Genomic DNA, 13,798 nt, shown 5'->3' on the forward strand with positions numbered 1-13,798 from the left:
AGATGTTTCAAGAACAAAATTCCTCATCAAACTTCCAAATCTGCAGACGATGAATGGGATTTTCTCTCAATTCAGAAAGAACAGAAATATCAAGACAATTAGAACTTTAAGGGTGTTTCCGCATACTGGGAAGGAGACTGCAGAGAGGAAGGATACCCCACCCGGTCAAATAGTGAACATCCATCCTACCTGCAAACCACACCAGACACGTCCGTAGACACCTGCATGGACATGACATTCCTGGTTCTTGAGATTAAGCCTCAGCGGTCCCCAGCCCCCAGGGGACCTGCAGAGACTCTCGGGCCACTCAGTCTGGCTGGCAGTGGCGGGAGGCAGTGTGTGCTGCTCGCACCCTTGAGTTTCCAGTTTTAGGAGACTGAAGCATCCCAGACAGCTGTGGACAATCAGGAAGACCCTACGAGCAGGACCGAAGGGACTAAGCAGCTTAGCAGCTTCCCTTGGTGACTTGGCAGGGGGACAATCAGTTGGCTTCTGGAACCCACTGCCTCCAGGAAGGGCAGCAAAGTAGAAAAAAAGAAAGAAAACCACAGTATTCAAATATATGTCAGTCAGATTAGACAAGGAGTAACTTGGATCAACTGATCCACAAACTGACACGCCTTGTACTGAACACCGTTCAAGGGAAGACGAGTGTCGCTCTGGTCCTGCAGCGTGCATGGACCGTGCAGAGCAGAGGCAGGAGTCGGGGGCACCGAGGGCGGGCCTTGGTCTACATGGACAGTTTTAGGCACGTGATTTATAATACTTTGTGGACATCTAACAGGTTAATAAAATATATATTATATAAATATATCTCCTACTGTACACACAGCTCTCTTGTGCAGCCACTGTGATCTCATGCGCCAAACTAAACCAAAGGACAGCCAGGCTGAACTATGATGTCCAGACTCCTCCCTTTCATACCCCAGACTTGGCATCTCCACACTGGAGGAATGAGGCGGGATGGCCAAGAATACTGCTTTTATAAAGCCCATATTCTGCAAAGGTTGATGAGTCACCAAAATACAACATTTAGCCAATGCCTACCAGAGTGGGTACACGCAGCAAACGGACAAAAAGAAAAAAAACAGAGCAAATCCTCCATCTTTTAATGTGATAACTTTCCACACCCTCTCCACGTGGAGGCACAAAGGAGCTTGTCTGGGAAGTTTGTCTGGAGTGTGCAGAAAGGTCAGGCTGGACTGCCTGTCACATCCTGAGACCACACTAAACCTTTATAAGCCATTGTCTCTGACCTGTATTGTAGCCTGAAAAATAAAGCAGAGTGAGTCAAACCCCTGGCTCCCACTTCCTGCCCCGCTGCTCCCCACACCCATCTTTAAGGACCCCTCCCACCACAGTCCCGCCTCCCGATGAAGCGCAGAGCTTCCGGAGTGACTGCAGCCTCAGCAGGGCCGGTCCAGACACAGCTGAGTCCTGTGCTGCCCTGGAGGAGGAAGGTTCCTGGGATCCTGCTGCCCCGGGACTTGGGATCCAGCCTCTCAGTGCAGATGGATGGATTGTTCAACTTCACAAACTTCCGGTCCCTTCCCCTCCCCAGCTGCCCTTGGTCTAGGGAGGCTCATGCTTTGCTTCAACGAAGTGAGGAGACCACAGAAATACCCATGGCCGTGGGGCTGTGACCAGCAGTGGCTGATTAGGGTAGAAACTGCAAAGCGTCACTGTCTCAGCAGAAGAAAGCAGGACCTCACACAGCCTGGGGAACGGCTGCCCACCCACTCCTCGGTGAAGACCATGGCCCTGGCGAGGCCCCAAGGTGCTTCTGAGAGATGAACGAGACACCTCAGTCATGGCACACTGGCTGGTGTGCTTCCCCTCCAAGTCCTGTCTTTGTTTTACACAGTCATAGGAAAGAAATAACCCCATTGCCCAAATCAAGCCTGGAGGAGATGCGTTACTATATACATTTTTTTCTTTAAAAATTTTTTTTTTTTTTTTGGTGGTTTTCTTAAAAAAAGCCTTTGAGTTGCAGGTCAGGTGAGTTGGTTCTGGAAGTACTGGAAGTTCTGTTGGTATGAGAGAGACTTGTCTACAGGCAGGTAAACCCAAGTTTGCCAGCAAAGGCAGTAACCCCAGCGGCCAGCTGCTGCTGCTGCACGAACGGTGAGGAGGAGGAGGACACCATGGACATGAGTGGAGGCTGGACGGGACAACGCAGTGGACACCTGCTGATGCTCTAACACGGGGTTGGTGTCACCTCAGAGAAGAGTGAGGTGAGTGGGGATGCTATACAAGAGGGCTGTACAAACTGGGCACTGGATAGGTAGTTCCTTTGGTGGTCAAGGTGGCTCTACCTGTCCTTGAGCTCTCGTGTCACTCGCTTGGTGATCCGTCCACACATCAGACCAATCAGGAACAATATACAGATGCTCCCACTGATCACAGAGAGAATGTAGTTCTTAGACGGAGATGTCATTACTTGCATGGCAAGATCAGAGAAGCCATCTGCTGGGGCCACCTAGAATGACACAGGACAACGTGATTCTCTGAGAGAGCACTGGGCTGGTGACAGTGCTAGGTCTAACTTATCCCTCTCAGTTCCTAGTTTAATTTATGTCTTTTCTTTTGGAGAGGGAGGGCAGGAGACAAGAAAAATCAACACAGAGCTGTAACTCTTTTTCCTGATCATAAAACTATACACACGTCTACTGCACAAAATTAGAACTACAGAAAGAGACAAAGTGGTGCAGTCACCCACGATTCCATCACAGTGATCACCACTAACGTCACAACACTGAAGATGTGCCGGAATCCCCCTGCCCTTGCTCATTTAGTCCTCACACCAAGCCTAGCAGGCAGATTTCACCACTCCCATACTCTGGATGGAGAGTCAGTGCCCGGGGGTGAGCATGGTTAAATGACTTTTTTTTTTTTTTTGGAGACGGAGTCTCGCTCTGTTGCCCAGGCCAGAGTGCAGTGGCGCCATCTCGGCTCACTGCAAGCTCTGCCTCCCGGGTTCATGCCATTCTCCCGCCTCAGCCTCCGGAGTAGCTGGGACTACAGGTGCCCACCACCATGCCTGGCTAACTTTTTTTGTAGTTTTAGTAGTGACGGGGTTTCACCGTGTTAGCGAGGATGGTCTCGAACTCCTGACCTCGTGATCCGCCTGGCCTCAGCCTCCCAAAGTGCTGGGATTACAGGCGTGAGCCACCGCGCCCGGCCTGTTAAATGACTTCTACAAGGCCACGAGTTCGTCTATCTTTTGATTTATGCTCTTTAACTGCATTTGCTCCCTTTCTTTAAAAAATAAAGAGAAAAGTTGAGACTGTTTTGTACATTCTATATTTTGTAAATTCTATTTTTTTTTTTTTTTTGAGATGGAGTCTCATTCTGTTACCCAGGCATTGTGCAGTGGCACAATGTCAGTTCACCACAACCTCCACCTCCCGGGTTTAAGCGATTCTCCTCCTTCACCCGCACAAGTAGCTGGGACTACAGGCGCACACCACCATGCACAGATAATTTTTTTGGTATTTTTAGTAGAGACGGCGGGGGTTTCACTATGTTGGGCAGGCTGGTCTCGAACTCCTGACCTTGTGATCCGCCCGCCTTGGCCTCCCAAAGTGCTGGCGTGAGCCACCGTGCCTGGTCTTGTAAATTCTATATTATTTTTAAATTCTATATTTTGGCTTTTTTTCTTTCACTGAGCTGGGGTCTCGCTCTATTGCCCAGGTGGGCGCACAGCGGTGTGATCACAGCTCACTACAGACTCAAACTCTTGGGCTCAAGGGATCCTCCTACCTCAGCCTCCTGAGTAGCTGAGACTACAAGTGCACTACCATGCCTGGTTAATTAAAAAATTTTTCTTGGCCAGGTGTGGTGGCTTATACCTGTAATCCCAGCACTTTGGGAGGCCGAGATGGTGGACCACGAAGTCAGGAGTTTGAGACCAGCCTGGCCAACATGGTGAAACCCTGTCTCTACTAAAAACACAAAAATTAGCTGGGCATGGTGGCGCTCGCCAGCAATCCCAGCTACTGGGGAGGCTGAGGCAGGAGAGTCACTTGAACCTGGGAGGTAGAGGTTGCAGTGAGCCGAGACTGCACTACTGGACTCCAGCCTGGGCAACAGGGCGAGAAACCGTCTCAAAAAAAAAAAAAAAGTTTGTTTTTTTTTGTAGAGATGGGGACTCCCTATGTTGCCCAAGCTGGTCTCGAACTCCTGGGCTCAAGTGATCCTCCTGCCTCAGTCTCCCAAGGTGCTGGGATTATAGGTGTGAGCCACTGACCCAGCCTGTAATTTGACTTTTTTCATTCACCATTATATCATAAGCATTTCCCACATCAAAAACAATGTGCAGGCCGAGACCAGCCTAGACAACATAGCCAAGACCTTGTCTCCACAAAAAAATTATAAAATTAGCTGGGTGTGGTGGCATGCACCTGTGGTCCCAGCTATTCAAGGATGATCACTTGAGCCCAGGAGTTCGAGGCTGCAGTGAGCCATGTTCGCACCACTGCACTGCAAACAAGACTTATATTGACAGAATATATTTAACCGTCCTCCACTTGTGGACATTTATAATTTAATGTTAGCTAGTTTTCATCCTCAGTTTTCCAGTGCTTTCCCTAACGGACCTCAGTGGTAGCCCGCTATGGCAGAATCGGACTGAAAGGGTCCCCAGGTGCACATGCGCCCATTCTTTTGCATCCTAGCCCGGCTGCTGAGATAGTGTGGCTCAGAGGCGTCTGGGCTATTTCTATGCTCATATCATGTACACAGAACAGAGTAGGGAGGCGTGAGATGAATGAGATTTGAGCTCCAATAGTTGCCAACACAAAACAAGTCGTGAATTACTCTGAGTCACTGTGAAGCAGTAATACACAGCTCAAAGGAGTGGATACAATGAGGGAGAATGAAGTAATGCAGCATCTCCTGCTGCCGCTTCCCTGAGCCACCGGCTTCAAAGGCAACTTTCTTCCCTTGGGAGAAGGGTGAGGAGAGTGTTGACTACTGTGACAGACAGGGGCCCTCCCTTGTACCTTCCTGCTGTCGAGCGATGAAGACTTTCTCTGATTGTTCCTCTCGCCTTGTTATCCTTGACTTGGAAGTACACGGGTGATAAAATTGGTCAGGAAGGAGGGGTGGTCCTGGGATTACTCTCTTGATCTTAGGCCACTACAAACGTCTATCCCAATATGAGTTGATACAAAAGCATGGATCTAAAAACCAGAGGGACTCTGGGCAAGTCATGACCTCTGAAGTCAGTTTCCTTCAACGTCAAGTGAGGAAATAGTCATTCTACTCACCTCACAGGGTTTCAAGGTTCATATGAGGCAATATGTCCACCAAAATGTTATATAAACTAAAAAGCAATGTATACACGAGAAGAACTGTTATTCTTCTCACTGAGGCTGAACCTCTGTAGGAAAAATTTCCCCAGCCCAAGTCTCCCTGGGTATCATACACATTCATGAGTGTCCTACAGTCCCTCTTCATCCCCTTCTTCTCCATGTTCCAGACCAGATGAGTACTGGCCTCACATATTTTTCTCCTGAAGACTGTAAAATGATAAAAACAAGCTTCAAGATAGGCGAGCCTGGATTTCCTTCTTTTGCCATGGGCGTGACATCTCTTTTCTCTTTGGGTGACTCACTTTTCAGAAGTGAACAGTGGGCAAACTGAGAAAGGAGTGACCTTGGCAAAGCCATGCAGACAGTCTGATGTACAGGGAGATGGCTCCAGGCTTATGGACAGCCAAGGAATTTTAAAAGTACACTGACCAAGTTTTCAAACACACTTATTGCTAGCCTCACAATAAGGACAAGACCAGTGCAATATCTGAGACTGGACAACCACAGCGAGGAGAGCAGCATGGCCTTTGCTCAAGGATGACATGCAAATTGATGAAGTGCTCCATATTTTTTTATTTTTGTAAAAAAGGAGATTCTCTTGGTCATTACCTTTGCTGCATAACTCCACATTTCAATCCGGTCATTGAGGCGCTTTTTGCACTCGGGTTGTAACCTCACCCGCTTATCCTCCAGTGCTTCCATGAGACAGGACATTTCTGTGGGAGGAAACGAATAATAAGAAGAACCTGAAACTGTACAGAATAGAGACATTTCTGTAAAGATGGGGAAAAGGGTACACAACCACCAGAGAATTCAGATCTGTAGGCTCAACAAAGTTAAATACATACTAGGAAATTTGACCCAGGATCCAACAATGGAGAGAAACGATAAGTAACCTCCAGGGTTGGCGTCCAAAGCCTCTCTTAAAACCTCCTTATTTTTAGAGCCAGGTGTGGTGGCAAACACCTGTAATCCCAGATACTTGGGAAGCTGAGGCAGGAGGATCCCTTGAGCCCAGGAGTTTGAGACTACAATATAGTAAGACCTTGTTTCAAAAAATTAAAACGAAAACAGGCTGGGCATAGTGGCTCATGCCTGTAATCCCAGCACTTTGGGAGGCCAAGGTGGGTGGATCATTTGAAGTCAGGAGTTTGAGACCAGCCTGGCTAATATGGCAAAACCCTGTCTCTACTAAAAAAATACAGAAATGAGCCAGGCATAGTGGTGGGTGCCTGTAGTCTCAGCTACTCAGGAGGTTAAGGTGGGAAAATAACTTGAACCCAGGAGGCGGAGGTTGCAGTGAGCCGAGATCATGCCACCACACTCCAGCCTGGGCGACAGAGTGAGACTCTGTCTCAAAAAAATAAATAAAAATAAAAACAAATAACTTCTATTCATTTCATTGGGCATATGTGGCTCAGAAAGAACTTTCACACCTGCCTTGGCTCCCTCCTCACATAGAACCTGTCTACTGAGTTCACTGTGGCCACCGGGGAAGTGTATGAAGCTGTCTTTTAGTTTGGGCACCGGGAAAAAGACCATGATGATGACTTTAACTTCTGCTTCCCTCACAAATACCTCAACTCTCCCTGTTCATCACATCTTTAGGTCTGGTCATGACGAGGTCAGTTCAAACTTGCAGGCTTATTCCTAAATTTATGATGGCATAAAGGCCTAGTTTTGGCATCACCCAGGTCCCCAGGGAATGTTGTCTATGACTGGGCTACAACTACAGACCACAGTAGCTGCAACTGACGTCTAATAGGGAATCCTTGCTCTTCCCAAGAGAGTTCAGACAGGATCAGAGTGAACACAGACTTACGACGCCCGCGGCCAGGGGTGATGGCTGCACAGTGGTGTTTAATGTCCAGGGCGCAAGCAGTATGAAGTACCGGGTCAACAAAGATGTCTGCTTTGCTTTCCTTCAGCATGTTTAAAACTTCCTGGAAAGGGAGGGTCATTGCGGACAGAGCTTTTGAAGGGGAAATGCATCAGATCTGTTGTCTGTAAATACTTCATATACAAATAAACAAGGGGGGAAAGTTGAGGGCTAACAACAGACACCACTCTGGGACAGGTTGCCAGGTGGTGATGATATACAGAATGCAGATGAATAACTACCTTTCAGAGATACAAAACTGTGTGTTTAAAAAAAGCAGGGGACTGTAAGTGACTATAAGATCAGATTTGGGTTTTTGGCATTCCCATATGTCATGTCATATCGTTTTAAAGTACCTAAATGTTAATATTTTTATTGGTGTGATACAATTACTGTGTTACTTTAAGAAATATAAAAACGTGAAATCTTAAAATCAGAGTTATATGCTATATTAAAATTCTCAATCAGGACTGGGGTGGTGGCTCATGCCTATAATCCCAGCACTCTGGGAGGCCAAGGTAGGAGTTTGAGACCTGTGTGGGTAACAAAGCAAGACACCCATCTCTATAGAAAATTAAAAGAAAAATTAGCTGGGCATAATCGTGTGCCCTGCAGTCCTAGCCACCTGGGAGGTTGAGGTGGCAGGATCACTTGAGCCCAGTTTGAAGTTCAGTGAGCTATGACTGTACCACTGCACTCCATCCTAGGAGACAGAGAGAGACCCTATCTCAAACAAAAACAAAAACAAAAAAATTCCAATTAGATAAAGGCATATTTGTTTAAAATGTTCTACTTTACCGTTGTCCTCAGGAAAAAAAAAAAAACCAGAATGGACAGGGCATAACATCTACTACAAGAGCAATTCTTATTTGTGTTTATAGATGTCCTGAATGAGAGGAATATCAACACAATGGAACTGAAATCAACTCTGCAGATTCTCCATTTATACATAATGGAACGTTGGGAGGTAAAGATAGGCCAGAAGTGTTCCCATAAATAAAAGTTAGTATGCTCCAGACAAGACTCTAGTTCCTATAAAACAATAGTGAGAGAAATCAAAACCAAAAACCAAAGGCCAAACAATATTCTAAAATCCACCCCAAAGTTACATGGGATCATGTGATGATAAAGGAGGCAAAGGAAAATATACGGATCTAGCTTTCGACCACTCCCACCATTCCTCAGAAATGTGGAATCAGGAACATTTTTAACAGATGAAAAATTCGCACACAATATTCTCAATGATTCCATAATGACAGCAATGAAACTCTTTTTTAAAAGGTTAATTTTGGCCAGATGTGGTGGCTCACGCCTGTAATCCCAGCACTTTGGTGGGCCAAGGCAGGTGGATCACGAGGTTAGGAGATCGAGACCATCCTGGTTAACACAGTGAAACCCCGTCTCTACTAAAAATACAAAAAAAATTAGACGGGGTGGTGGGCGCCTGTAGTCCCAACTACTTGGGAGGCTGAGGCAGGAGAATGGCATGAACCTGGGAGGTGGAGCTTGCAGTGAGCCGAGATGGCACCACTACACTCCAGCCTGGGCAACAGAGCGAGACTCCATCTCAAAAAAAAGAAAAAAGTTACTTTTTTAAAAAAGATCAAGTATATTATTTCATTTTCAATTTTGCAAGATAATGTATGCTTAGGGATCATATTTTGACAAAAAAAAATTTTTTTTTGAGATGGAGTCTCACTCTGTCACCAGACTGGAGTGAAGTGGTGTGATCTCAGCTCACTGTAACCTCTGCCTCCTGGTTTCAAGTGATTCTCCTGCCTCAGCCTCCCGAGTAGCTAGGACTACAGGCGTGCGCCACCATGCCCAGCTAATTTTTGTATTTTTAGTAAAGATAGGATTTCACCATGTTGGTCAGGATGGTCTCGATCTCTTGACCTCATGATCCAGCTGCCTTGGCCTCCCAAAGTGCTGGGATCACAGGCATGAGCCACCACGCCTGGCTAACAAATGTTTTTATATAACATTTCTGAAATGAACTAGTTTTAGTTTCACTGATTTCTATAAATGTGGAACATTTACTGATTGATATATTGCTACTGGCATTTAGGTTTGGTAGTACACTCACAGTGTCTTTAAACAACGATCTAGTCATGGGGATGAGACATATTCATGTAATCAGTACATGTGAAAAGAATATTCACATTGTAGGAGACGAGCAGTCAAGACCAAATGAAAGTTTGGTAAGAAGGAACAGCAAGAAAAGAGTGCTGGGCAGAAGGTTTAGATTTTTGGTTTCATTACCCAGGTAGGCAGACTACAGCATTAAAAGGAAGAGGAAAAATAAAAGAAAATGAAGCGAGGAAAACAAGGTGACGGTGTTTACCTTTTTACACAATTCTGTTTTGATCTTGAGCAGGTTGACTTTGAGGCACTCTTCCACCTGACCTGTTTGCTCTTGGGCTGCTGCTTCTTCAGCACATAGACTGGAGATCTGTTCAGGAGACAAAAAAAACAACGCCACCCCACTGAGCACAGAAATGAACCAACAGTTTCTTCTTTTTTTTCGTTTTTTGTTTTTTGAGACAGAGTCAAGCTCTGCCGCCCAGGCTGGAGTGCAGTGGTGCAATCTCGGCTCACTGCAACCTCTGCCTCCCAGGTTCAAGTGATTCTCCTGCCTCAGCCTCCTGACTAGCTGGGACTACAGGCGCCTGCCACCATTCTTGGCTGATTTTTCTTTTCTTTTTTTTTTTTTTTTTGAGACGGAGTCTTGCTCTTGTTGCCCAGGCTGAAGTACAATGGCACAATCTCGGCTCACCACAACCTCCGCCTCTCGTGTTCAAGCAAATCTCCTGCCTCAGCTTCCCGAGTGGCTGGAATTATAGGTATGTGCTACCACGCCCAATTTTGTACTTTTAGTGGAGACAGAGTTTCTCCACGTTGGTCAGGCTAGTCTCAAACTCTTGACTTCAGGTGATCGCCCACCTTGGCTTCCCAAAAGGCTGGGATTACAGGGCATGAGGCATTGCACCTGGCCTGATTTTTATATTTTTAGTAGAGATGGGGTTTCACCATGTTGGCCAGGCTGGTCTCAAACTCCTGACCTCAGGTGATCCTCCTGCCTTGGCCTCCCAAAGTGCTGGGATTACAGGCGTGAGCCACCGCACCCGGCCCTTACTGACAGTTTCAAAAGCAGGTGAGTCTACTGATTCCAATCAGCTCTGGACACCGCAGGATCTGTGCCCCCTCTTCACTGGCCTACTGCTGTTTTACAAGCCGGGGCAGTAGCACTGCTATCACCAGAACCCGTGGTCTCTAAACATGTCAGTTTGATGATCCTCCCACACCTGTGCCAGGGCTCATCTCAAACAGCTTCCTGGTGGGTTTCATACCCCTCCTCCTGTATTGGATGTCAGGCTTCATTCTTCACAAGGACTGGTACACAGAGCAGAAAATCAATAAATGTAGTATCTTTACACTGTCAATACTGAGACTTGAGTCAGATCTCAGGACTTGTCAAAAAGAAGGCTGCTACTTGATTCCACAGGAGCAAGGTTATATATAACCAAATAAAATACAAAAAGCAAATGCTTGACATTCACATAGGTTCGGGGTCAAACCAGACTCACAACTTGAAAGTGTGCACACGTGCGCACCTGCACATACATGCACATATACACAGGAGTTGAGAAACATAGCCCACAGCAAAGACAAAAACATTAACTTTCCTTGGACAGTTTTATGAGTGAGCTTTTTTGTAATGGCTTTTGCTATGAGCTCCTGAAATATGTTGAACAGGGCTCTCTACAAGGCCTTTTCTAGCTAAGAAGTCCAATAATTTCCAAAGATGGGCACTTTCTTAAAGCCATTATAGAACTACTTTTTTTCTTTTTTTGGAGACAGAATCTCACTCTGTCACCCAGGCTGGAGTGCAGGGGTGCGATCTTGGCTCACTGCAAGCTCCTCCTCCTGGGTTCATGCCATTCTCCTGCCTCAGCCTCCCGGATAGCTGGGACTACAGGCGTGTGCCACCACACCCGGCTAATTTTTTTTTTTTTTTTTTTTTTTTTTAGTAGAGACAGGGTTTCACCATGTTAGCCAGGATGGTTTCAATCTCCTGACCTCATGATCCGCCTGCCTCAGCCTCCTGAAGTGTTGGGATTACAGGTGTGAGCCACCGTGCCTGGCCTTTTTTTTTTTTTTTTTTTTTGAGACAAGAGTCTTGCTCTGTCGCCCAGGTTGGAGTGCAGTGGCACGATCTCAACTCACTGCAACCTCCGTCTCCCGGGTGCAAGTGATTCTCCTGCCTCAGCCTCCTGAGTAGCTGGGATTACAGGTGTGCGCCACCACACCTGGCTAATTTTTTGTATTTTCAGTAGAGACAGGGTTTTGCCATGTTAGCCAGGCTGGTCATGAACTCCTGACCTCAGGTGATCCACCCTCCTTGGCCTCCCAAAGTGCTGGGATTACAGGCGTGAGTCACCATGCCCAGCTGGAAGTACTTTTATCTTTCTGGCAAGTCTTGGGTTTACCATACAGAATAAGGAGAAGAGAAGAACAAATTTACACAGAGAGCTATAATGAAAGAACACCCTTGTTCAATAGAGAAATATGGAACAATGCTTTAGAGTGTCAGGACTAACGCCAAGTTGAATTCAGTGTTATAGAGAACAGGAACGCAGAACATGGAGAGCCTAGGAGATGACCTTCAATTCACCAGATCATTCACAACTGAAGGGAGAGAAAGTAAACAACTTTTCTCCAATGGAAACTTCTCTGAGCAGCTCTGCGCGTAACCAGTTTTGCACGCAAATCCCACCTCGTCTGAGCAGTGCAGCTGGAGCTGAGGATCCAGGCGGTAGTCCAGGGCCGACTCCTGGATAATGATTCGGATCTGGTCTTCACAGTCTGAAGACAGGCGCTGCATGTGACAAAGGGAGGATACATGGGCTGATGAGGAAACGAACCTTTTGCAGGACATGAAAAAAAAACCAAAAAAACAAAAAGAACAAGAAAAAACAAAACGCCTGCTTTTGATCTGGCCCCTTAGCCTCCCAGGTTCAGGAAGATATGAAAACGGTCTTGGGAAAAGGGGAGCAAGCTAGGGATTTCAAAAGAGAAAATTCCCAGAGGCTCCATAAATACACCTTTGTGGAGAGCCCAGGCCTGTTTACCTGGTCAGCATATCTCAGCTTGAGGCAAGAGATGACTTGTCCTTCTAATTCTGAATCATCCTTGGCCTTAGTCAGGATACCGTGACAGAATTTAGGAATGTCAGCTTTACAGGCTTTTCTTAGCATGGGGTTTAAGCGGTAATCTACAGCAGAAAGCAGTGAGCATGTGACAAAACATTCCACCTGATTCACACATTTTAAGATATCCACCTTCCTAAAGGGAGCATATTATAGCAAGGATCATGACTACAACCATGGATTTGTCTATTCAATAAACATTTACTGAGCTCTCACTACCCGGTTTCTAATCAGCAATATGACTTAGTTAACGAGTACTTCTGGAGGTCCTCAGGAATCTTTCTACTCTGCGGGGTTTTGTGGGGACTCCAATACTCTAAGGAGTCCTCAGAAAAATCAAGGGGACATCAGCAACCTTCCCCATAACAGGTATTTTTGAGAACACTGAGAAAGAAATACAATATCCAACTCACTGTGACCATTAAGTTACGAGGTCTTCCAACCCAGAGCTGAAATGTCTCTGTTCCAAACCAGATTACCCGTACATTCTCCTGGCACACTCATGAAGTTTTATTGAATTTCTAGATTTTTCTTTCCAAGGAATGCCGGCCCTGATTCCTTCTAAACGTTCTTCAAGGGCAGTTTTCTGGTTCTTGTGGCCTCCTCTCTCCCCTGACTCTCCCTCCTTTTTTCTGGATGCTCCTCAAAGGCGGAAGTCCTCCTGCTTACAGACTCCTCCCTTAAAATCCCCAGGCAACAAAGCCCTGGGAGTTTGACTGGATCACTCTGTGGCCACTGAATTCCAGATGCTCCACGGGCCCTGGAGGGCCAAGCCGAGGTCTTACCTGTGTTCTGTGTGATCTGGCGCTTCGTTATCATCTGTTTGCACTTGGGATCCATCAGTTCACTGTTTTTATTTTGCTTCAGGCACTGTAACATGGTTTTAGAATCTGCTTCTGGACAGAACCTCTGCAAAGAAACAGTTGTATACAAACAGCTATCCAAATGTGGCGATTAACTCCATCTGTGACCACTTTTTTTTTTTTTTTTTCTGGAGACAAAGAGTCTCGCGGTGTCACCCAGGCTGGAGTGCAGTGGCACAATCTCGGCTTACTACAAGCTCTGCCTCCCAAGTTCAAGCGATTCTCCTGCCTCAGCCTCCCGAGTCAGCCTCCCGAGCAGCGGGGATGATAGGCATGCGTCACCACACTCAGGTCATTTTTGTATTTTTTTTTTTTAGTAGAGACGAGGTTTCACCATGTTGGCCAGGCTGGTCTTGAACTCCTGATATCAGGTGATCCACCCGCCTCAGCCTCCCAAAGTGCTGGGATTACAGGAGTGAGCCACCGCACCTGGCCACTTTTTTTTTTTTTTTTAAGGCTAAGTCAAGTGAAGCAATGGGAGTGTAGAAGAACAAATAAATCTGTAAGTAGCTGTGATCAATTAGTTGTAAA

General features: G+C 46.4%; 2 protein-coding genes across 3 annotated transcripts in view; both read right to left on the reverse strand.

The window, feature by feature from the left end:
• LOC105537226 overlaps positions 1-729 on the reverse strand; it is a 107,025-nt gene extending 106,296 nt beyond the window's left edge. Inside the window, exon 1 of the mRNA XM_011976786.1 lies at positions 190-729. Within this exon, the coding sequence (XP_011832176.1) occupies positions 190-678 (489 nt within the window). The 5' untranslated portion in view covers positions 679-729. The remainder of the gene's footprint in view (positions 1-189) is intronic.
• A 357-nt stretch (positions 730-1,086) lies between these two features.
• Positions 1,087-13,798, reverse strand: part of GLG1 (golgi glycoprotein 1) — a 195,431-nt gene continuing 182,719 nt past the window's right edge. For both annotated transcript variants that reach the window (XM_011976791.1, XM_011976790.1), the window contains 8 exons: positions 13,190-13,313; positions 12,327-12,469; positions 11,972-12,073; positions 9,539-9,646; positions 7,138-7,258; positions 5,925-6,031; positions 2,316-2,479; positions 1,087-1,268 (listed from right to left, as the gene is read on the reverse strand). In XM_011976791.1, the coding sequence (XP_011832181.1) occupies positions 1,193-1,268; positions 2,316-2,479; positions 5,925-6,031; positions 7,138-7,258; positions 9,539-9,646; positions 11,972-12,073; positions 12,327-12,469; positions 13,190-13,313 (945 nt within the window). In that variant the 3' untranslated portion in view covers positions 1,087-1,192. The remainder of the gene's footprint in view (positions 1,269-2,315; positions 2,480-5,924; positions 6,032-7,137; positions 7,259-9,538; positions 9,647-11,971; positions 12,074-12,326; positions 12,470-13,189; positions 13,314-13,798) is intronic.

This window comes from Mandrillus leucophaeus, unplaced genomic scaffold (genome assembly GCF_000951045.1).
Source record: "Mandrillus leucophaeus isolate KB7577 unplaced genomic scaffold, Mleu.le_1.0 Scaffold17, whole genome shotgun sequence".
NCBI classification, from domain to species: Eukaryota; Metazoa; Chordata; class Mammalia; order Primates; family Cercopithecidae; genus Mandrillus; species Mandrillus leucophaeus.